Genomic DNA, 22,358 nt, shown 5'->3' on the forward strand with positions numbered 1-22,358 from the left:
CACCTCTGCTGTTAAACTGGCCAGAAGGAAGACACCTTTTACATTTGATGGGTAATCTCTGACAATCTTCTTTCATGACCCAATGAGATAACACCTTGGTTTTTTGTTTTTTTTTTCTGAGACTGCACTCACTTCTTGATTACAGCAAGAACTTTTGCATGAGCAATATAAGTTAGACCTCAAGGACTGACCCCTCAAACCAGTTCAAATAAAATGTTTACCGACTTTAAAAATGAATTTTTTTTTTTCTTCCGTCTCTAAATGCAGATTTACATCATTTAGCTGGAAAAGTTCCCAGAAGGAGAACTGAAAAAAGGTCTGAATTTCTAAAATGTTCCATAGAGATCCAATTAGAGAGAGTAAAATTTTGCCATCATTCTTAAATTTATTTACAAGTTTAAATGTTTTATACATCTCAATTTACATCGCAGGGAACTTGGTGTTACATTTTATAGCAATTTACAGTGAATAAAAAGAAAAACAATGTGTAATTAAAATTAACCTTTATTACTCCAAAACCAGATGCCAAATATGCAGTATATTTCTGTTGGCATATTCCTAATGTACAACTGTAACTAGTCAGCCTAGACATTTGGTATACTGTTTCATAACACTTGGAAGTTCTCCCACACTGCACTGGGATGTCACTATAAGTAAGCTGACAAAAGTAGGTGAATAGAAAGCTATCCAGGTTTTGAAAGAAAAAAAATGCATGTGCTCTTACTAAAAAATAAGGTTATAATCAAGCATTACACTCGGAAAATTCTAAAATACTATGTTACTTCTAGTTTTAAGTATAGATACTGATTTCCATTCAGTTATTGGCACCACCCCAACTATTTTCACATCCAAGTATTCAACATTCAACAAGGTGTCCAACCTCCAACATTAATAGGCTAATGAAGGCTCTCTCTGCAACACAAGTTCACAGTCTCACGAGTCTATAATTAATTTTGCAGAAAGATTATGATTACGTGTTGTACCTAAAAACCAGTTTCGTGAGATTAAAAGAATGCTGGTATGCAATTGCTAGCAATCACTTCCACTTGATTGGAAACTGCTTTTGTTTTCAAAAACTTTTTTCTTACGATCTTAGAATTTCCAGAGGTTTCTATAAGGGTTGAAAATAGAGGCTTTACTTCCCTACTTCTACTGTAGAAAAGATCTGTAAATGTTATTTGAAGCAATACATGCTTCAAATATTTTCTGATCTTAAGTGAGCAATTTTGCCCTCTTTGAAGAAATTGTCTGATTATCAAACGCCCATACATAGTATAAGTAGAAACTATTTCTGTAGAATGTCCAGCAGTATAAAAGCACTGTCATCAGAGCACTATCATCCATCTACTGCAGTGATAATAAAAAAAAAAACAAAAAACCCTAGGAGTCCTGTCAGCAGCACATCAGAGGTCACAGGTACTTCTCTTATCCCTGCCATGGTTCTGCCCAAAACATGGTCCAAAAAGGCTTACACATGTTTAGTCTATTGGTTCTGCATTAAAATTTCTCTTCCAGCCACATGTGTGCATTTTAACCCTAAGATCACTGAAGACACCACCACAAATGCTTTTGTCTAACATGTAGCTCCCACAACTCCCTTTAGTAAGGATGCACTGTGTTGCCACTTCATTAAGAGATGCTTTGTTACATTTCTAATTAAGTCTTCTTTAAAATCATCTCTAGCTTCAGAGTATTAGCATTAGTTAGACTACGTACTAGTTTTTTACAAATCAATCTGTCACTACCCATAAAACATATTGTGGGGTGCACATAGCACTTCAAACACACAGGTAGCAGCACGACCCAGCTATGTTTTGGCAGCTATGCCTAATCAGTACATCTGTGTGGTTTCCTTCTCAGCTGCAACACACTTGAATGAATCAAAATGTTGAATTCAGCCCTGAGATATATCCTTCTGAATAACTTCTTGTGGGAAGAACATAGGGAGCAGATGATGAGGAACTTGCTTTATTTAGTGTCTTGTTCTGATAAGACACAACAAATAGATGAGTAACAGAAGCTCACAAGAGACAGCATAATATTAAGTGTCACCATACACGCATCAGGAAGGGAAAAAAGGCTATGCTGCGCAAGACTACTGCATTGCTAGATGTACATTCTTCAAATTCTCAGTTACTGTATCCCAGAATTTATCATCTTACTTCTAGTTTTTTTCCCTCTAAAACAATTTGGATTTCTTTGGCATCCAAAGTTTCATATTTCAATAAAGCTTCTGCTAAATTCTTGTGTTCTTTTGCGTGAGTCTTCAGGATGTTCTTGGCTCGCTCGTATGAGTCCTAATATTAAAAAGGGCGGAAGAAGATTTTAAGACATTTGACCAAAAATAACAGCAAGATTCCACTTTAAAAATTGTTTCCAGGTAAAGACAGCTTGAAACAAATATTTCATAGCTAGCACATTTCATAGTTAGCACAGCTCCCGCCTTGTGGAGATTTAAAATCTAGCTGGCATAATAAAAACAATTTTTCCAAAGTAGTACTAAAAATAAAATTCTGAGAAAAACATTAGTAATTTTATACAACTTATGTAAATGAAATAAATTTGATTTTACATTATGAACATTTCAGGAATGTTCCTCAAAGAACTAAGTTTTTGTAAGTTTATAAAACTCTAAATATTAGTTAACTTTTAAAAGTTGAAGACTACCCAACAAGTTACCAATTGGTGCAAGCAGATGCACATTGCCAGTACTATAAACTTTAACTCTGGTTCTATATAGATAGTTCTTACATGACCAAGTCAGATCAAAACCACCAACAGCAGAGTTCATTGTTTAAAATTTATGATATAAATAAATTTTTCCTGCCTGCACCAAACTAACTCAGATTACCAGAGAAGTGATCTGAAGTTCTGTGATGACAGAAAGTTACAAATTTCTCTAAGCATCCAATACTGATCACTGTGAAGAACAAGATACTGGAAAAGGCAACTCTGATCTGGGACAGCCATTCCTGTGGTTCTATATAAAATTATTTAACTGCAAGTTAAAATACTTACATCCATTCTAAAACAATTCACAACTGTACTTTTTTTCCTATGAATTGAATAAGCAAAACACAAGTCTTGGCCAAACATAAAAGGAAGTATTAAAGCATTTATTAAACAACCTAACACCACCAATGTGTTTCTCACTACTTGTGCATGTCAATCACCAAAAAGTTTAAATATGCAGAGGTTCAAAGTTGCAGCTACACTTGGGAATCCTTCCATCTACCCATGTATTTTCACCAGTCTACATTGTCAAACTTAATAGTCAAGTAAGTTGATGCTCAGCTAATCTCAAAATAACTGTGTAAAAGCAGAAGGGGAGGGAACCTTACCCGCAGAAGTGTTCTTACTTCCTGTTCAATTGCAGACTGAGTTTCAGGGCTAACTTTCCCAGTATCAGTGTAGGTCATAACACCAAGCTGAACAACAAAACCAAAATCTTTATCTTACTACTGTTGCAGGAATACGCATAGAACACTTTAAGAGCTTCATTGCTTACTGCTTCAATGTGCACACAAATAAAATATTTTATAAAATGCTTTTTGAAGTGCTTTCAATACAAGCAAACCAAGAAGCCTATTAATCAACAATATAGTCACTACAGAGTTCTGTTTCAGGTCACAGCACAGATACTGACTGTTTGCTTATTCAGAAATCAAAACAAAGTCCCCAAACTACTAACATATGATCAATAATAAAGATGACTAAAAAAGTTTCTTTAGAATTCTAGAAAACTCAATGCTGTTGTCCCCACCCCCAAAACCTGACATTTTCCTCAATTCCAGAATGTCAGGTTTTATTATGAACATTTTCAGCAGACATTAGTAACTTTCAACATAATTTTGAAGTTAATAACTAGCAAGTTAATTTTTAAAACAATATACTGGTTTTCTAGTTGAGTTCTCTCTAGCAAGACCAGTCATAAGGCTTTCTTTCTTGCCAGAACTACTTAGCCTCATTGATCATTGACAAATAGGTATTTATTTTCAACACAGAATATTTCTTTGTACCATATAAATATTTAGGGATTGATGATACTACCTTCTCGCTCATTCCAAATCTAGTCACCATCAGTTTTGCAATTTTAGTAGCATTGTCAAAATCACTGGAAGCACCTAGATAACAAACGGATGTAATTATGTTAAGGAAACCAAGTTAAACATGCCAGTCCACAAGCTTTGGTCAAAAACTCTTCTAACTACCAATCAGCTGACCTGTTGTGATGTGATCACTTCCAAATATGAGCTCTTCTGCTACTCTTCCTCCCATACAGACATCCATCTGTGCAAGCAGCTGGGATCTAGTTTCACTCCATCTGTCATTTTCAGGAAGCAAAGATACCTGTAAGATACAGAACTGTGGTCAGGTAACCATAAACAGAAGAAATAATAATCTAAAAAATATTCTTGTTTATATCCAAAACCGATATAAAATCTTTTATGCACCCATCTGAATGCTTCAGGACTTCTCCTAATCCATGCGCTCACCATGTTTGCTTGGAGGTGCTTAGTCTACCACCCGAAATAGCCTCCTACAACCCACAAGCACCACATAAAATTAAGCAACTTAAACCTGCCACCAGAAGAGTCAGAACAAAGTATTCTCTCCATTTCTTCTTATTACCTAAGCTTTTACTGAGCAAAAATCAACTTGTCTGGAGAATTCAGGCCAATGATTTTCTTAACTGAACACATAAACTTGGATAGACCTCAACAGAAACAGACATAGTAGAAATATTTTTGTGTTCAAATGCTTGGCAGCTCAAGGCAGAAAGAAAAACTTCAGGATATCTATTCTACAAACAAGGTAGGTAACCAATTAGGTTTAGAAAATCGCACAGGACAAAGAACAACTTGATAAAGATGTTAGAGTTAGAAGCACAACTGAGCAGTGCTTCTGCTTTGCAGTCCTTAAGACATTCTGCAAAGTTTCACTGTTGGGTGCTGTTTTAGCTGCAGCAGAATCAAATGTACATTTTTTTCATTGTATGAATATTAGCATATGCTATTTTATTTCAAAATGAAGGAAGAAAGCTTTCTATCATACAGAAAATATTACCAGTGAATTTTCCAAGAGACTGCTTATAACTGAATCTTTCAACATATTACAATATGCCATAATGTAACTACAACAGAGCATTGTTGGCAAACTCCTCAGCATAAAATTCCAGAAATACTCACGTGTCCAAGTGTTGTTCCTCGAGTCATGATTGTAGCCTTGTTGATTGGCATTGCATCCTTAGTATAATATGCAATGATGGCATGTCCAGATTCATGGTAAGCAGTGATGGTTTTGTTTTTCTCATCAATTTCTACACTTCTGCGCTCAGGTCCTTAAATAGAAAAACATTAAGTAAACTTTTTTGTACATCTGACTGCCATAATCCACACATTACATATAATCGAACAGACCACAAAGTAGCTGAGGAACAGCGTGAAAACAAAAAAAAATTAAGCGCAAAATGTTTACAAGTAGAATTTTAACATCTAAAATGGACCTCAATATACTACAGACAAGTTGCTTTTAAAGGAATAGATTTAAAATGCAGACTGAGCATCTGAGAAAATCAATTTCTTTTCTGAAGTACAAACAGACCAGATTTTTAGTGTGTATGTCTCAGGTGTTCAAGTTTTGTGCTTTCATGTAACAAATCAGTTAACAGAAATTCCAGGTTTCTGGTTATTTATTCTCTCCTTTTAAGAAAGGAGGAGGAGAGGAGTAGGGGAAGGGTAAGAAATCAAGCCTGTGACTTTCTATAGGCTCAACAACATACATTTTTTTTATTCAAATATACATTTTTTATTTAAAAGGTACACATACAGCATTTTTTGATAAAAAAAAGTATCAAGTCTTAAAGAATGTATTCCATACTTTGGGTCTCCAAAGGTCCCATTCAGAATCAACTAACAGAAGACTTATTTGCTTAAAAAACAAAACAAAAAACAGCATAAAAATTTCTCCTTCTCTGTAGAAGTATTTATCACACGAGAAAACCCCTGTGTACTGTAATATATATGGTACGACTTTTGCATAAAATCCTACCCATTAGAATTTTGTCCTTGGAGAATTCTAGTTCTTTCATGGTTACCATTTCTTTTCCATCAACAGCTGCCTTTAATGCAGCTTGATTTACAAGATTCTCAAGCTCTGCTCCAGAAAATCCCACTGTGCCTCTTGCGATTATTTCTGCATCAACAGCTATGAAAAAAAAACCAAACTTGTCATTAGACTCCATATTGCTCCTGAAAAGGCTTGTACCGTGAAGAAATATCAAGACAGGGTCAAATTAAAGCAAGAATCATGTTCTACTAAAAACAAGGTGTTAAAAATTTTCAGCTTTAGAAGAAATGAAGCCTAATTCTTAAGTCACTATGGACTGTTTAGGACCAGAAACAAACATGCATCAGAAGAGAGTTTTAACGCTATATATTAGGCAATCTGTGTTCTTTACGGAGACACATGGTAAAGCCACAACTGATGCTGGAACAAAGAGCTAATACATGAGTGGGCTGATCCAGTATAAAAGCTGTTACATACAAACATATTAAATAAAGTATTTACTTACATGGATCATACTTTATTTTATTAAGGTACCACTTGAGAATTTCTGTACGGCCCCTTACATCAGGCTTGGGAACAGTAACTTGCATATCAAAGCGACCAGGCCGTATTAAAGCACTGAGGGAAAAGACAACGTAATACATTGACTTCAAAACACTGCTATAAACTGTTACTCATGTATATAAGGAACAAAGATGCATTATTTCCAAACACATCTACACAGACTATGTCTGCTGCATAGATGCAAAGAATATGCTTTTCTTATCGGTAAAAAGACAGGTGGAAAATGTTTATTATGAAACCATCTTTAAGGCTTTTCTGCATTTGAAAATTTTGCATTGTGAAAAAGAATGCAGCTTGTCAGCTGAATTAGAAAAACTTTAGATTTTTAGAAAATCTAATTATTATATTATTAGAATTAGAAAAACTTTAAATTTTAGATTCTCAGAAGTATGTTATTATTTCTCCATATTCAACTCAACAAAATTTAAATACCAAAAACTAGCCAACACACACCCTTTTAAAGAAGGAAAAAACTTGGCTATAAAACTTGAAGATTATAGCAAGCAACTTGGGTTTTGTGGGTTTTTTTGCTTGTTTGCTTTTTTAATACATGTTCTGTAGAAATGATCAATACATTATACTCACTTATCTAACGCTTCAGGGAAATTTGTTGCACCGATAATAACAACACCTTCATTAGGTTTAAACCTGTATGAAAAAAAAGGATGAGAATGTTGAGGGGTTTTATGATACAGAATTTACACCTTTCTCTGTCAGTAACTATTTCTATTTCTAGTTTTAGATTACCTCAACAGGCCAGTCAAAAACACTCAGTCAAACCATAGCATATGATCCAAAAATGGTCACGTTTAACTCAGCAACTGCTTAAACCTAAGCCCTGATCTCAGAGTTGAATTTCTTCCCCTAGATACAGAGCCAGCTTAAAAAACTAAGAAATTATTTACAATAACTGCAGCTAGTGTACTGTAACTCACAAGCGTCTGTATTCTTTAAAGCAAGACCTGTCAGCTGTACTATATATACTCATAAAAGCATCTTAAGTTAATATCCTACAAAGCATTACAAAAAAATAACAAAACACATTAAAGCTATCAAAGAAGAATTCAACCAAATATTCAAAATACCAGTCAGTCAAGCACCTTCTGTGCCCTCAGAACCCATATATTTACCCATCCATTTCAGCAAGAAGTTGATTTATTGTCTGTCTTGAATAGGGATGCATTGGAGATTCAATTCTCTTCCCACCAACTGAGTCCAACTCATCAATAAATATAACACATGGTGCGTTTGCCTTGGCTTCCCCTGACAAAAGAAAACAGCACTTCAACCACATGAAAGAACTGACAGTGTATCATGTAATTTAGGACTCTACTGTTTCTATTATTCTTGGTTTCTATTAGACACCACCAGAACTGTCTAGATTTTAGCACTAAAAAACTTAAGTATATTTTTTAAATTAAGCAATACAAAGAGGAGCAAGGTTCTTTGTCTCCACATCAGCTTATTCGTACCGTACTACAAGAAATTACTAGTAAACAGATTAAGAAATTATTTGTATTCTTATCAACTCCCTGCAGCAGTTTATTTCATAAGCTTGTGTAGAGAACGAACACTGACCTATTAAACAAAAGTAAGAAATGTGACAGGACTAAAAAACAGCTTCTTTTAATAGAATCTGCTTGTTATTTAACAGTGAACACCACATGCTCAGGTTTACAGGTATTAAAACCACATAATAAAAATGCAATAATCTTCAACCCATCTTACCCAGCTAGACATATCTGTAAAATTAATATTAGTGTACTAACTGGTCATCTAAACTTCTGTAGTCAACAGAAAGAAATGCAGATTAAGGTACAACATGGTACACTTTGTCTTTCACAGGAAGCAAGTCACATTTCGTCTACAAATACCAACTGCTTTCTACATTGTATAAGCCTGATAGTACCCATCTTACACTTAAGAGAGAAGCTGGATCCCCCTCCTCCCCAGATGTTTATGTGCATATTTAAAATAGAAAGACTCTCAAGTGAAAGTTAACAATCTAAACATTAATTTTAAAAGTGTCATTATAATGGCCTCTATTCTGGGCCTGTGGATGGGCATAAGAAAGGAAACCTCAGCTCAGTGAGATACTGTGATCCTGTAAAGCTCTAATGAAGTGAAAGGAAAAAAACCCTATAAAAATGAGAGAAGTAACTGAGAAGGTTAACACTATTTTTTATCTTAAGTTTACATTTTAGTTCAAATTTACAATAATTCATGCATGACAGTAATACAATTTTAAATACTCCATTTAGTTTATAGGGTATTACATTTCTAATTAAATGACTTCTGTTCTCTCTGGGAGTGTTGTAACATCAGCTATAGATTTTGCTACAATCTTCTCTGACAACTAACAATGATTCTACAATTAATTGTTACTCACAGAACTCTGAGATTTGATTTACCTACACAATAAAGTTTTATTTATTAGTCTTATACATAAGTACTTCCCAGTAACAAGAACTGTACCTAACCAAACCTTGTGAACAACAATGAATACTTAATATCACATTTTAAAAGATTTCAAAACCATAAATATTTAACTTACTGAATAGGCTTCGGATGCGACTAGCTCCTACACCAACAAACATCTCATCAAACTCGGATCCAGATGCATAATAAAATGGAACATCAGCTTCACCAGCTACAGCCCGTGCAAGAAGAGTTTTACCAGTACCAGGAGGTCCAACTAACAGAATACCTAAAATGAAAAACATAACCTAATATCTAAAAAGAAAAAAATAACAACAAAAACACCAAACCCTCACAGTCATACTGTACGGGTACTGTTTCTTCCATGCATTAGAAGAAATAATGAAATTAGAAAAAGCCATTAACATCCCATTTCAGATACTGCTCATTACTTGCAGTCTGAAGAAGTTCCTGCAAGAGGTATAGAAGCACTTTGTTCCACGTTGATGCAACAAAGACTTGCAAGACTATAAATAAAAACAAATGCTTGAAGTATTCTATAAAGTTGAAGTTTTCAGGAATAAACTTATGTATCTTTCTTTTTGGGACTTCAAAGAAATTCTAACTCTTAACCCTGTAAAGAAGGCTGCTAAAAATAACAAACACAGGTTTGATTTTTGAAAAGCTTTTTGTCTGGAATCTACAGCCCACTGCTTTGCACTGTTATAACTTATTACTCCTAATGTTATTGTATTTTGAACAAATGCAAGATGTATCCAGACATCTTTGCTTCTTTTATCTGAGTAGCTCAGGTACCTCAAATTCTCTGTGGGGGGAGGCAGTAATTACCAGTTTTTACAGACAGGGAACTGAAGATAGGACAGGAAGCAAGCAGCATCACTACCTTAACCTCCGCTCCCAAGTACCTTATTCAAGGTTATCTAATACAGAAGCCTTAACAACTCTCTTTGAAGATTCATTTGCTCCTCAAATATTTTAAACAAACAAGGAAATCCACTACCTATGCCTATCATTATTTCACTGTTTGTCCCAAACACAAGCTAAATGCAACAGTAGAATTCAGGCCCATTTTTGGACAGCCACAGCTGCATGAGATTTTCATTCTGCTGAGCAAAGTTTCTTACCTTTTGGAAGTTTACCTCCTAGAACAGTAAATTTATGTGGGTTTTTCAGAAATTCCACAACTTCTTGCAATTCCTGTTTAGCTTCTTCAACCTATACATTAAAAACATGCCACAAAGATAACTAAGCACTTACAAAATTGTGCATTTGCCTTATAAGACAAATACAAGTTTCTAATTGTGTATTGACCAAAAATACACAACAGAAAAAGGAGATAAAAGTGTACAACAGAATTTGTGTGGATACTGAGTGCCCATGTAATGTTCATAGGAATAATCACTAAAGTTAAACATTCTGAAGGAATAACCAAGCAGTTCAAGACCAGATCTGACCAAAGAGATAAATAATGAATCCAAAATTCTACATCAAATTATTAGTCTTACTACTTAAAAAGAGATTAATTGGCCACTGGCAGGTTGAATAGAAAAAATAAAGCTATCACATCATTGGTGACACGGCTACTTCTTTCCAAGAATCTATCTCCTGTCCTAATAACAGGTATCTGAAACAAATAGTACTAAGACAGAATTGATCTAGTAATATTACCACCTTCCTGTACTGGTCAACTTATAAAAAAGAACAATTAAAATGGATACTTATGGTCTGTCTTTTGCTAGTCTAAACTTTAAAAATATTATTCACCAAGCTCAAGAGAGCACCTTTTATATAGTACTAAGTGCTACAGAGATATAAAAGATCAAGAGTGGTTAAAACCTTCCTTAATCTTGTAGCGGTCACTGTATATACGGCTTCAGTTCACACAAAAAAATTCTTGAATAAAGCAAGATATTCTTCAGGTTCACAATGGCTAATTAAGCAACAGCTTGCACATACTTTACTTTTGAACTTACCCCTTTTACATGTTCAAAGGTGACATTTTTCAGCTGGATTGGATCAACTGCAGCATCAAAGATACTCGATGTTCGAAAGCGTACTAACAGCAAACAGCAAATGATCAACAACGAATTTTCACATTAAGTTATGTCATTCCAAGACTGAGCTTTGCACTTGAATGCATACCATTAAGCCACTAGCTTTACACATGTCCTTTTATAAGGCCATGTTTCCATTTAGAAGTGTCCAGGAAGAGTAAAAATAAATAACTAAATAGATAGGCATATAAATGTCTTTAAAATATTTGCAGCTAATTCAATTATGTGCTTTTTAGTCATTTGTAGCATAGAAAACCCTGCATCCATACACAGGTACATAGAAATTTTGCTTCAGTGTTCCTGCACATGCCCTAACTTTGTTGTAACCAGGTGACAACATAGCATGAAGTTGAAATTCTCCAATTCTACATTAGCTCAGCCTTTAACTGCTATGCTATTTTCAACAGATCTCTCAAAATGACAATTAGGCCCTGCAAGTACAGATTGCTATAAACTAGGCTGTGATTACAAATAAAAATCAAACCATTTTGCCTACTGCTAACCTAGATAACCCATCATCTAAATTTAAAGACATAATCAGTGAACAGTCTGACTTCTTCTCTGCTTGGTTCCATGTAGCTGCTTCACCAAAAGAACTGAACTAATTACATTAACAGACAACTTTTTTTGCCTCTATAAGCACTTTGTCACACTACTGTCTGAAAGACTGTAGCCAAAAGCAGTAAACATATTGTCTCTTACATTAGTATACTGAAATGTTATCCTAAACTATAATGTCAAAACACAAAATTTAACTTGTGCTAAACTTGCTCAAGGAAACAACAAAAGTGACACCAAGGGGAAAAAAAAATGTTAACTCACCAGCATCAGAAAAGGAGCCTTTCCCAGGTAAAAATGACGAATATATAGCAAGATAAAAACAAAGAACAAAGAGAAAGAAAGAAAGCAAACGTGATCTTCTTAAAGAATCTGTAAAACAAAACAAAAAAGTAGTTTTTAAATGGGTTGAAATAAAATACTTTCTGAATGCTAAGACAAGATATACAAAGAAAAACTTACCAAGTGTTTTTTGCAGGAATACTTGTGCTTTCAAAAAGCCTTCTGCAAAACCAGTTTTAAAAGCATCCTGGTGTGCCTCTGGGATGTTTTTTGTTTTCATGAGTGTATCCAAGTTTTCAATGTCAATTCTTCGCTTTCTCAGGATAAAGCCCTAAAAGATTTTCCACCACAGCATTAGTATACAGTAGGTTTTGATACATTATTAACTTACTACCTGGCTAGAACTGGTGAGGGGAAAAAAAAATATATATAAAAAAAATCAGCAGTTAATTCAGGTCCTATGAGGTTAAAAGACACAAGGTAGGGTTGAGTGTGGAAACAACAGCTTCAAGCAGGGGCACTCAGGGATTTTTTTGCTGAACAGGACAGGTTCAAAACCCTCCTGGACCATAGTTCAAAACAAAAAACACAGCTTAGAGCAATTTGTACACAGATAGTTTTGTACACTTGATTCATCCAAAAGTGCTTCTTGCTTCATGAAATCAACTTAAGTTATATCTGAATGTGAAGTATCTTCATAAGTATAGTTTTGACAGAGCTAGATCGAATACATCTCCTATGCATGCCTTGCCACACTTAAATGCATCACTGCATGGAGCTAGCCCTGGATTATCTTCATCCATGGTATACCAAGTCCACAGACGAAACAGATTACATATGCCTAGAAGAAAAGGAGATTTCAAAGCTAATTTACACACACGATAAGATCAAATGCTTTAATTAGTCGATTTCTCTACAACCATTCAGAAGCAAAGAGTACCCAGGCTAACTTAGTTTTGTTAAATACTTGCTAGCTCAAGACTGGCTCATCTGCTGCATTAAAAGTAGGTAAGTGACATGAAGACATCAAGTCTAAAATTTTTATCTTAACAATACACTAGCCACAAGTAAATCTATTCTTAAAGCATTAACTGCATGCTGAACTGATTAAAATAATATATCCTTGTATATTAAACTACTTGTGTTTCTACTTAAATAAGTATTTCATTTGACTTCAAGCTATTTTTAACAAAGCCACCAAAACAGAATACTAATTATTTTATTTCTAGAGTTTAAAAAAAAAAAACAAAACTTTTTATTGATGATACACATATCTGTGTATTAGTAAGAAAAACAGTATGCTGCTATTACCTCAAGTTTCAGAAGAAATTTTTTCACGTTAGTCAAACAAAACAACCATGGTAAAATGTGAAGTTTGATTCAAGAGAAAGCGATGGTGTGAATAAGCCAAAACCAAGTTCATATTGCTACTTGTTTTTACCTTCAGAAGAGAAGAAAGTGAATTTTTTGTTTCTGTGAATTGTTCAGATGTTGACTGCAGACGTCTTGTTCTTGATCTCAAAGTCTTAAAGGTCCGTGATTGTATGTAAACTAAGAATAGTAATAATAAATTAAAAGTTAAAAGTTTTTTAAATTACTACTAAAAAAAGAAACAAACCTACAAACAAACAAAAACCTACCAAACAAAAACCCCACAATTACAAGCACACCAAACTGAACAACAACAAATCAAGAGATTTCAGAAACTATTATATGAAAAAGGCTATCATGCTTGAACTGGACATAATCATCCAAAAATATCCACAGTAGAAAGCGAAGTGCAAAGAGTAATTTGCTTAAGATGAATGACCAAAAAAGTAAAAAACAGAACACTGTATGAAAAACACTCCTGGATCTAACAGTAATAAACTGGATAAATAAACAAACAAAAAAAAGTTAGTACTGCAAATGGACAGGTAGGTGATCATGAACCATGTTTGTATATCTAAACCTGCGAGTAAACTGCTTACTGTTTCATTATGTATTTTTCCCAATAAAAAATTTTATAAAATAATGAGGAGTTTATGTAGTGTATTAGAGGTAAGTGGTCAATGCTACCCCAGTCTCAAGGAACACAAGAGACATAGTGCCAAACTAAATCCAGGTAGGCTGACAATGTGAAACATTCGGAAGCTAATCCAGAAGGAACAGAATGAAGCTTCATGCTGTAAAATAAGCTTTGTCTAAAAGTTCAGCTGACAGGGTGCCCTGAAGAGATTTAAAATAGCTAAGGTCAACTGTTAACTTAGAAGCTGACAAAAGATAATGAGAGCATTTAAACAGTCTTTAGCACTATACATATAGAACTATATGTCATCTTCCATCATCTCAGAAACGTTGCAATGGAAATTTTACCACATAAATCACAAAAGACAAGAATACTTCTCTTCTTTCACTACTGTGTTTTAAAATAATCATCAATACCAGCCTATTGTATAGTTTTAACTAAGCCTTGTGTTATCATAGAATACCACTAGAAAAGGGTAACTTCTTAAGGTGGCCTAATCAATCCCTTGCTCAAAAAAGGCACAGCTTCAGCATCAGATCAGCTAGCTCTGGACCTCATCCACACCAGTTTTGAAAATTTCCAAGGATTAAGATAGCACAGCTTCTCCAGACAATCCATTTCAGAACTTAGCCATTCTCATTATGAAATTTTTCCAACAGGAATTGCCTTTGTTTTCACTTATAATTGTTTTCTCTCCTTTAAAGTGTACAAGAGAAGGGTAATTAATATGGCTCCAATAGCAATTAGATCATTCCTTGCCTTCTCTTCTGCTAACTGTAAAGCCTCAGAACCTTCAGCTTCCCCTATACATTAAACACTCAAAATTTTGCACCCTTTCTTGTGGCTGATCACTGGGCTATCTCCATTTTACTAGTACCTCTCTCAGCTCTGAGACAAAAAAATCAGGCACAATATCCAAATAAAGCAACAGAAGAACTGAACTGAGGACAATATCTGCACTGCCTGAGCTCCTGATTATATTCTTGCTAATGCAGTCCTGTTGCTACCCATCATATATCCAAGGAGTAGTTTAAATCAGTCACCAAGCAACTTAGAGAGTCCATCTGGATGAATACCCAATACAATATATTTATAAATTCAGAAGTAGCCAGCTTATCTATCAACTTTTAAGACTATGACTCACAAATACTGACAACTTTGAAAAAGACTCTATAGTTACACCATGTTTGCAATTAACATGTTTACCTGGCCAACACTGAACACCCGAACAGAAATTTTGGAGGGGATTGGGATGCTGTCTGTACAAACAAGGCGAGCGTAAAGCACTGAAAATATCCACGAAACCTATGAAAAGATACAGCAACGTGTAAATACACCCCTACATTAAATGGCAACTAAACATTACTAAACATAACAGGTTTTTTTCTTTCTTAGATATTTGTTTTATTTTACTGCAGTCCTTCAGGCATCTGTAATGACACAAGCAAACCACGACCAGGACACCGATAGCTCACTTATTTATTCACATTGACTAATCTCATACAACAGAATTACAAATATGTTAGTTTAAAAAAACATATTCTCCTCTATTTATGCACAAGTATATGCACAACATACACGTCAAGGGTAACAGTCATCAACAGCATGCATTGTCACCTCTCAGATTCAGAATCCCCCTTGCCTGTGGGACTTTGCCATATAATCTTGTCTTTTCATCTATGAATGAAATAACCTGTCTGGGGATCTTGCATGTTACTCTATCAAAGCCCTGAAGCATCTGGAATTTTTTTCCTTCACATTCAGAAAACCACCTCTGGGGTAGTATTTTATATCACACTGTAATGCAATTCAATAGTTATCCTCTAATAGTAGCCCTGAGGTATTACTTTCACACTCTTCTTCCCAACTGCAATACTATATAGGCAGCATTTCAAATGTCAGCTATAAGCTTCTTTTCCTAACACATTATTGAGCATCTACAATACGTTACTTCCTGTATTTTAGACTCATCCGAACAAAACATTTTTAAATGTAAGGAAGAACTCTTGTTTATTTCAGCAATTAAGTAACTCTACATGGACTGTTAGCAGTTTGTCACATGGAATTTTTTCTAATTAATATCCTAATGCAATGTTGCTTCTAGCAAAAAAGGAATAACTTAATCTAAGATGGAGATGTTAATGATTGATAATTGAGCAGATTAGCAAAATCTAATTTCTTCTATTTGGTGGAACAGAACTGGTGAAAAACATCATTGCTCAGGCTCATCACTATGAGACAATGCACTTGTACTACAGCCAAGTCCAGACAACTCTAAGAGCAGCCAACTTCAATCGAAGAAACAATCCAAAGATCTAGGCTGAATTTTCTAAAATTCCCAAAATTCAAAAGCACCGCTCTAGAGACAACCTGTACAGAAAAAAACCCACATCAACTCTTTTAACTGAAGTTTTTTTTAAACTGTGAACTATCTACAGCACAAGAGATTAAACCAAGGGGTGTGTTCACCTTTATAATCTAACTCTTATTAATTCTCATAGGCACTGTACTCTGAAACATACCATGCTTATTTTCAAAGAAGGACTCAGCAGAGATGTGTGATGTATGCCACTGCGAAGAAACTTTGTTTTCTGCACTGTAGCCAGGAAGCAACCTGTTCATCAGTTCCTTAAACTGATGAGCTTTCAAATCAGACAAGCCCAGATCTCTTAAAGTAAGTAGAGACTGCAAAACAAAAAAATGCTCAGTTTACTTCAAAGTACCTTAGGGAAAAAAATTAACTGAGTTAACTTTGGTTTGCTGTAACATCTATAACTCACGGTTCAGACAAACAAAAGATTTCTAAAAGAAGATAAATGGACATGATTAAAGAAAGAATATTTGCAACTGTCAATGCAGAGTAACTTTTCCATTTGCACACATCAGTATCTTAATTGTCAGTGTACATTTATGACGTGCATTTTCTTCCCAATTCAGTCTTTTTAATACCCTCCTGCTCCCTGATTGAAACAGGCACACAAAGAGTTTTTCCTACTCTACTCTTTATGACGGAGCAAATTGACAGTGTGAGGAGGAAGGATGTACAGCAATAGCCACTCGTTGCATTTTATCCAAGTGAAGAAACAGCAAAATCCCCTCAAACTTTTTTTTTTTTTTGCTAACCTTTTTGCAGTTAGCAGAGATTATATAGAGGTAAAGCACACGAACTTGAGTTACTAAAGAAGTAACCTTGATCAAGGTAATGTTAATTTTGTATTTCACAGATAGGAAAAAAAAATCTTCTCATGGAAGAGGATGTTTAAAAAACGTGTATTGGTTTGCACCCTCTAAAATATGTTAGCATTTCAATGTTGCTTCTGCAATAACGTTTTTTAAATTGTGAAGTAAATATTCCACCCTAAATGTATTTGCACAAGTATTGAACTCTTGATTGTTAGAACAATATGGCTATTTTTATTTTCATAAATTGTTTTTATATAAGCTTTAGGTTACTCTATTTTCAAAGTAAAACTGGATTTCTAATAAATATACATGAAAAATACTAGAATTAAGAATCAAAAGAAGTTTTTAAATGGATCAGAAGCCATCTACTTTCACCTTTGAAACAGAATACATTTGCTCCCAAACATCTTCTAGTTAAAAAACTTACTGTAAGATATTATTTGAAAGATTAGTGGCAAGATGTAACAGTACTTTGAAGTTTCTGTATTTTGATTTTCATTGTGAGGAACAAAAAAACAACGATAATGGAAGCTATTTTAATAGAAAAATAAGAAAACATGCCAATATGCCATTTAATCTCTCAAAACCACCCATCACAATTTAAGTTACAATCCATTTTCTCAGAAGCAATAATGCAACACCTTTGCTAACATTCAAAGTGAAAAGACAGTAAGGGGGTTACTAACAGGTAAGTTATTGTTACTTTACAGCAATAAACATTAAATTGAAAGTGAAAACTAACCCTCTCCTTATTTGAAAATTACTACTGAGGTAAGTACTAGCCTCTTTCCTTGTTAATGAAATACTGTTTATTCACAGAATCCTTGCTGCCAAAAGCACTGACTTACATGTTACATTCTATGTGTTAACATTGTTTTGTTTAGTCACATTACATTAATTTTATGAGACAAATATTAAAATAACTAAATATGGTATTATTCAAATGTAATTCAGTTAAATGCAAACCACCACTTTTTCCAAAGGTTTTCAGTACCTCACTCTTATGAGGATCATTGTCTGGGGAGGTGTCCCTCTGGGCAGGCTGTACGGATGTTTTGCTGGCAGTAGTAGTGGAGCTTTTTGGTGAATGGAAAGCATTGATAAGATGACTCAGAGGAACAGTAGCCTGGAGGGAAGGAAAAAAAAATCAGATCATGATTTAAGATTGTTTAAAGTATTTAAACATATCTCCAATCCAAACCCAGGCTTATAGCTGCAGGGTTATAACTGACAACTTTGTAATACACCACATTAAGTTAGATTCATCATCACAATGTTAGCTGATACCTATTTAAGGACAAAAAAGTTTAGGTATGCATAACAGATTAGAAGCTCACAGAGGTTGGAAGATGCAAGAGAGAAAGAAAAAAAAAGCAGTTACATTTCCCAGTTTCACAAATAAGAATGGCTCAAAGAAAATTATCACTATATTTGCAAATACAGAAGCAGATACAGACCATCAATAGTTAGAGAAAATGCAAGTACTGCCCTCAATTCACACTTAAGACAATGTTTAGTTACAAAGAAAAAAAAACAGCCATCTTCTTACAGACTGTTCTCAGCTGAAACAGCAGGTAACAAAATCCCTACTACATTTCATACTTCCTTAAGATAATTTTTTTCAATTTTTTTTAATGTATCACTTGTTTGCTGTTTTAGATATATGCTGTTGCAACCAGATTACAGAACAATAAGGGTTGTTGCCATCTTCTGACAAATATTACAAACTTAACCTTTCCATGCAAATAAAATATAAAACCTTGTGAAACTGAATGTTTTTCAACTGTAATCAGCAAGCCCCCATCCCTGTCAATTCGTACATTCCATGCCAGTCGTTTTTCCCCACACAGCAATAAAAGACAAAAAGGGGAGAAAAAGAGGAAAACAACAACAGCTTCTACAATTAAAAGCCTGCAAATTGTCACCATCTCTTGAAATGTTTAAACCTCTTTATAGTTACTCTTGTTCAGGAACTCTCTCTTCTTTAGAAGAGCTGTTTGTTAATTACCTCTATTTAGTGGTAGGCTTTGCTTTCAGACTTTAATACCATAACATAGGGAATTCTAGAGTATCCCTGGACAGTTATGCAAGCAACAGGTCTCAGCAGGCTTGAACCAACTTCAATAAAAAGCTCAGTGACTGCTTTTGAATAGCACTGATGCATGAGGATTTATAAACCTCTTACTAATTCAGAGATGACAGTTCTTAAGCACTACTGACTCCTGTATTATTTTTCAAACATCACTTAGTTTCATCTACAAAGTAATACTTTAATAATTTGTATTATCTGTATTTTTCCTGCACTATACAAAGTATTCTCGAAAGTTTATTCTGAAAAAATGCATTAGAAACATACCTAGGTATCAAACTAACCTAAACCAAATCACATACACACATCACAGTTACTTCTGAAGTTCAGTAGCTCTCAACTCAGTGACACCACCTCAGGACTCAGTACAAAAGCCCTGATGCACCACGTATCAGGGTTCCTCTTTAAGACATGACTATGCCCATTGTGCATTTACAGTACAAATAATTCCAATGCTTCCAAAACACCTCAGTCTCATTACATGTCACTGGGGAAGTCACTCAGGCTGCAACTCTTGCTACTGAAACAATACCTGATTCATCTTCAGCTTACTAATATCATTCCCCCAAGAACTTCCATCTGTGTGACCAGGCAGAAGATTGAGGCAATGCTGTGAGACAAGAAAACTGCCTCAGAATTAATTGCCCGAAGTTATACTTTCAACTCGGGGAGTTTGTTTAATTGTTCAAAACTATAATTAGACTCTAGAGTTTGTAGTAAAACCATAAAGCCTCCAGAGATCAAAGCTAGCATCCTAACCACTAACCAAGTCCTTCTGATGCATTTCCCACTACAGAGAAGTGGAATGACACAGTCCTAAAAATATCATCACAGTAACGAAAGCAATTAACACATTCTCCACATCCGGAAAGAACAACCAAATCCCACTGTAGAATGAGATCACACACCAATCCATCTAACAGAAAACAAAAAAACGTCCACCAAAGTAACCAAAGGCCTGGAGCACCTCTCCTGTGAAGACAGGCTGAGAAAGTTGGGGTTGTTCAGCCTTGGAGAAGAGAAGGCTCCAAGGAGACCCTGAGCATCCTTCCAGTACCTGAAGGAGCCGACAAGAAAGCTCGGGTAGGTCCTTTTACACGGTCCCCTACCCGCCGGGAAGGAGGCAGGGGAACGGTTTCAAACTGCGTGACAGTAGATTTAGATTAGATATGAGGAAGAACTTTACTGTGAGGGTGATGCAACACTGAAAGAGGTTGCCCAGAGGGGTTACGAATACCCCATCCCTGGAAGTGATCAAGGCCAGGTTGGATGGGGCTCTGAACAACGTGATCTAGCGGGAGATTCCAGATTACTCTTCATTTGAGATTCCCGAAACTTTCCACGTATATTACTCTATCTTCCATTTATATGCTTTTTTCCCCAATAAGAATCAGGGCCTTCTGCAGCCTTCACCCCGCTTCTACGCTGCTGTCGCCAGGCCGGCAGCCCCTCACCATGCGTTCTTCCACACCCCGTTGGCGCAGACCCGACCGCCACTCTCCAAATCCCAGAAACGTGGCAGATCTCGGCTCCTACACCCTAGGCCCGCAACCTCCGGCCCTCCCGAGCGCCTCCGCCCAGCCCCGCTGCCTCTTCCAAAACTCGACTTGAGTCCCCGACTGCAGTAGGGTGGAGAGAGGGCCCCAACCGCGGCAAACTGCGCACCACAAAGGGCCGGGACTGCCGCCGGTGCGCTCCGCCAGCCCCCTCACCTGAGGCTGCACAGTTGAGAAGGAAAACATTCTCCCGGCGGGGACGCCGACGGCGGCGGCGGCGGCCACAGGCGCCTCTTCCGCTTGTCAGCCCAGACGCAGACGCCGTGCTGCCTGTCAGGCCCCGCCGCCGCCGCCGCCAGCAGGAGGACCCCCAGGCTGCACTCTGCGGGAAAATGGCCGCCCCCTCCGGCCGGCAGTGACCAGGCCGGAAGCTGTCCCGGAAGCGGCCGGAGATGGTAGAGCTTCCGGGTCGGCTCTCCGTCCCCCTCCGCCCAGCCTCCGCCTCACAATGAGGCCTCCCGCCTCTCCGCCCTATGCCGCCGGCACGACCAAACCATCAGCTGCGGGGGGAGGAGGAGGGTGAGGGGCAAACCGTCCTCCTGGGCAGCCCCGTCTGCAGGGAAGCCCTCAGACGGGTGCGGGTCCCCCGCGGGTTCTGCGGGTGGGATGCCGTCCCTCTGGGGTGTCAGCAGCACCGCGCAGCTTAGCATGACCTGAGAATGGCTGATGGTGCGCGCGATCCCACTGTCTGTGTCCCTGCTGGAGATATTACAGTTGTGATCCCAGTACAGACCGCAGAGAGATGCCACGTGTCACCAGTCTCCATCTGAACGTGGAGCCGTTGCTCACTGCCCTCTGGATGCGACCATTTAACCAGCTCCTCATCCACTGAACACCCCACCCACCAAATCTCTTTATCTCTCCAATTCAGAGAGAAGGTTGTGAGGCACCATGTTACAGAAGCTCAGGCAGCTAACATCCCAAGCTTGTGCCTCGCCCACTTATGGAATCACTCCCATCATAGGAGGCGACCAGGCTGGTCAGGCAGGACTTGGTGAATCCATGCAGACTCTTGAATCACCTCCCTGTGCCTTGGCATAGCTTCTAGGAGGATCTGTTCCGTGAGCTTCCCAGGCAGAGAGGTGAGGATGACAGTTTGGTAGTTTCCAGGCTCATCCTTCCCAGCCTTTTTAAAAATTGGTGTATTGTTGCCAGTTTTCCACGTGACAACCATGACTTTAAATACTGTGGAGAACTGCATGGAAACCACACCAGCCAGTTCCCTTTGGATGTGTCTCACCAGGCCCCAGAGACTTACATATATTCAGGTTCTTCAGGTGGTCATGACCCTCATTTTCTCTTACAGTGGGAGGGATATATGCCTTTTTTTTTTTATTCCTTGTGCTCTCCAACTTTTTGGGGGTTTCTTAGCAATTTCACGATAAGGCCCTGTCACAGGTGATATGACAAAAGGCATATGCTCTGGGAACAGGAGGATCACAGCTATCAGCCATCCCTGTCCTCGCTGCCACAACAGGAAGGCAGAATGTACTCATGAAATATCCAAAATAAAGACATCAGGGAGCAACCCCACCAAAGATTAATGGAGGTTTAAG

The 22,358-nt window shown here is 36.8% G+C and overlaps 1 protein-coding gene across 1 annotated transcript; it reads right to left on the bottom strand.

Moving 5' to 3' along the window:
* Positions 1-365: 365 nt before the first annotated feature.
* On the bottom strand, positions 366-21,185 carry YME1L1 (YME1 like 1 ATPase). The gene is made up of 19 exons (XM_071734963.1): positions 20,959-21,185; positions 18,152-18,283; positions 16,497-16,659; positions 15,181-15,279; positions 13,408-13,517; positions 12,147-12,297; positions 11,949-12,056; positions 11,046-11,128; positions 10,197-10,287; positions 9,188-9,340; positions 7,764-7,896; positions 7,219-7,281; positions 6,575-6,687; positions 6,052-6,207; positions 5,190-5,341; positions 4,224-4,350; positions 4,051-4,124; positions 3,342-3,428; positions 366-2,297 (listed from the first exon to the last, which is right to left on the bottom strand). The coding sequence occupies exons 1-19, from the start codon at positions 20,986-20,988 to the stop codon at positions 2,154-2,156; spliced, it is 2,169 nt and encodes a 722-aa protein (XP_071591064.1). The 5' UTR covers positions 20,989-21,185; the 3' UTR covers positions 366-2,153.
* Between the last annotated feature and the right edge of the window lie 1,173 nt (positions 21,186-22,358).

This window comes from Heliangelus exortis, chromosome 2 (genome assembly GCF_036169615.1).
Source record: "Heliangelus exortis chromosome 2, bHelExo1.hap1, whole genome shotgun sequence".
NCBI classification, from domain to species: domain Eukaryota; kingdom Metazoa; phylum Chordata; class Aves; order Apodiformes; family Trochilidae; genus Heliangelus; species Heliangelus exortis.

Coding starts and splice junctions, on each gene's coding strand:
- YME1L1 (XM_071734963.1), bottom strand. CDS start 20,988: ATGTTTTCCTTCTCAACTGTGCAGCCTCAG. Junction 12,298..13,407: donor CACTTTCTTCTCTTCTGAAG/GTAAAAACAAGT, acceptor AAAATCTTTTAG/GGCTTTATCCTGAGAAAGCG. Junction 11,129..11,948: donor AGGCTCCTTTTCTGATGCTG/GTGAGTTAACAT, acceptor GTTTGCTGTTAG/TACGCTTTCGAACATCGAGT.